Source organism: Sphaeroforma arctica (assembly GCF_001186125.1).
Source record: "Sphaeroforma arctica JP610 unplaced genomic scaffold supercont1.424, whole genome shotgun sequence".
Lineage (NCBI taxonomy): Eukaryota > Ichthyosporea > Ichthyophonida > Sphaeroforma > Sphaeroforma arctica.
The window spans coordinates 73,119-74,871 of record NW_014040134.1 but is presented as its reverse complement, the minus strand read 5'-3'; the positions used below and the strand labels follow the sequence as shown (position 1 = coordinate 74,871).

At 37.7% G+C, this 1,753-nt stretch overlaps 1 protein-coding gene across 1 annotated transcript in view; it reads left to right on the top strand.

The window, feature by feature from the left end:
* Positions 1–1,427: 1,427 nt before the first annotated feature.
* SARC_06125 (hypothetical protein) overlaps positions 1,428–1,753 on the top strand; it is a gene marked incomplete at its 5' end in the record, with an annotated part of 3,750 nt that continues 3,424 nt past the window's right edge. The window contains one exon of the mRNA XM_014299995.1: positions 1,428–1,719. Within this exon, the coding sequence (XP_014155470.1) occupies positions 1,428–1,719 (292 nt within the window). The remainder of the gene's footprint in view (positions 1,720–1,753) is intronic.

Genomic DNA, 1,753 nt, shown 5'->3' with positions numbered 1-1,753 from the left:
CATATATCTATCTATATCTATATCTATATATATGTGTGTGTGTATGTATACGTGTGTGTGTGTGTACGCGTATATATATTTATATACATGTGTGTGTATACGTGAGTGGGTTTGCGTCTGTGTCTGTTTATATATATATATATATATATATATATCTTATCAATTCATGTATCTGTACATATAAATATGATCAATTCTTACCATACAGATATATCCTCATACACATATTGAACACACATATGTATGTGTGTGTATATAGTACTATATATTAATATATTGAGCAACATACATGGGGGTTAATAAATCTTGATCATATTTATGGTGTCGTTTATTTACGGCCGTTTTCAAGCTTGCTTGTGCGATACCATACGCTCACATGAGTGATGATAGAAGTAAACTCAAATCACACACGTATCTATATATATATATATATATATGTGTGTGTGTGTGTGTGTGTGTACACGTGTGTGTGTCTGCGTGCGTGTCTGTGTCTGTGTCCGTGTGCTTGTATATAACTATCTATATATATATATATAACACTATACATACAAATGTACAGACGTGTACGTGTACACACACACATATATGTATATATATATATATATATATATATATATATATATGGGAATGGGAATGGGAATGGGAATGTATACATGTATGTACATGTGTGTGTGTGTGTCTTCTCAGATACGATATCTCATTTTGATTGGTGATTTTACACTTTCGAGACATGTATAACTGATGCATTATACTCGCATAGGTCTTATCTTGAATAGTCTGATGGGTTTCCGATTGCAATTGATGCGTTTGTTTGTGTTTCTTTGCGGTTTTATACTCGTGTCTTGCTCTATTTTGTACTGTTTATGTTGTGTTTAGAGTGTGGTACGATGGAGTTTGATGAATTGTATTGCACTGGTATGTACATTTAGTCAGAATGAAGTATATATGAGCGCGCGTTTGTCTTGTTTGCGTGTGTACATACAGGACATACTGGCCACCAGTTTACCTTGCCCTTGGCAACACAATGAATTCCAACATATGCCAAATATGTCTTATTGTGGTTGTGTTATTATTTTAATATAGTACCGAATAGCGTAGTACAGTATGACATTCAAGTACGCCCCTGCTGTCGAGCTACTCGTTCAAGTCCTATGAATTCTATACTACTAGCACGTTATGTAACCCAAAGAAGAACCCCGCATATAGGATACGACTATGTATATGCGTCCATATATATATATGTGTGTGTGTGTGTGCGTGTATGTACGTATGTATGTATGTTAGTACGTATATGTATATATATATATATATATATGTACGTATTTGTGGGTTAAATGTGCCTATTCAACCTTCAGGACACTTCAGGACACCTATATATCCATCTTAATCTTGCACTAACCTTCCGTCCAAACAATCTGCCCTCTCAGATGCGTCGTGTGTGGCCCTGCCGGCGAGCACTTCGAGCTCGTAGTCAGCAACTACTACTACCAGCACGGCACACCTCTGACCAAAACCCGTCCCATTTTCTTCCTGTCGGTGGATTACGGACCTAATGTACAGGCCACCTTCAGCAAACTGGGTGTGAGCAATGTGCCTCTGGTGTGGTTCTATGGCGAGAATGGTGCACCCGGTGTGAGTGACAAATTCGACGATCTGTTCCGAAAAGGAGTGTCACACGAGTACTTCCGCAATGCCATCGTGCAAAAGACTGGAGAAGACGTACGTAAGCTGCATCAAGCTCATATATTTATAT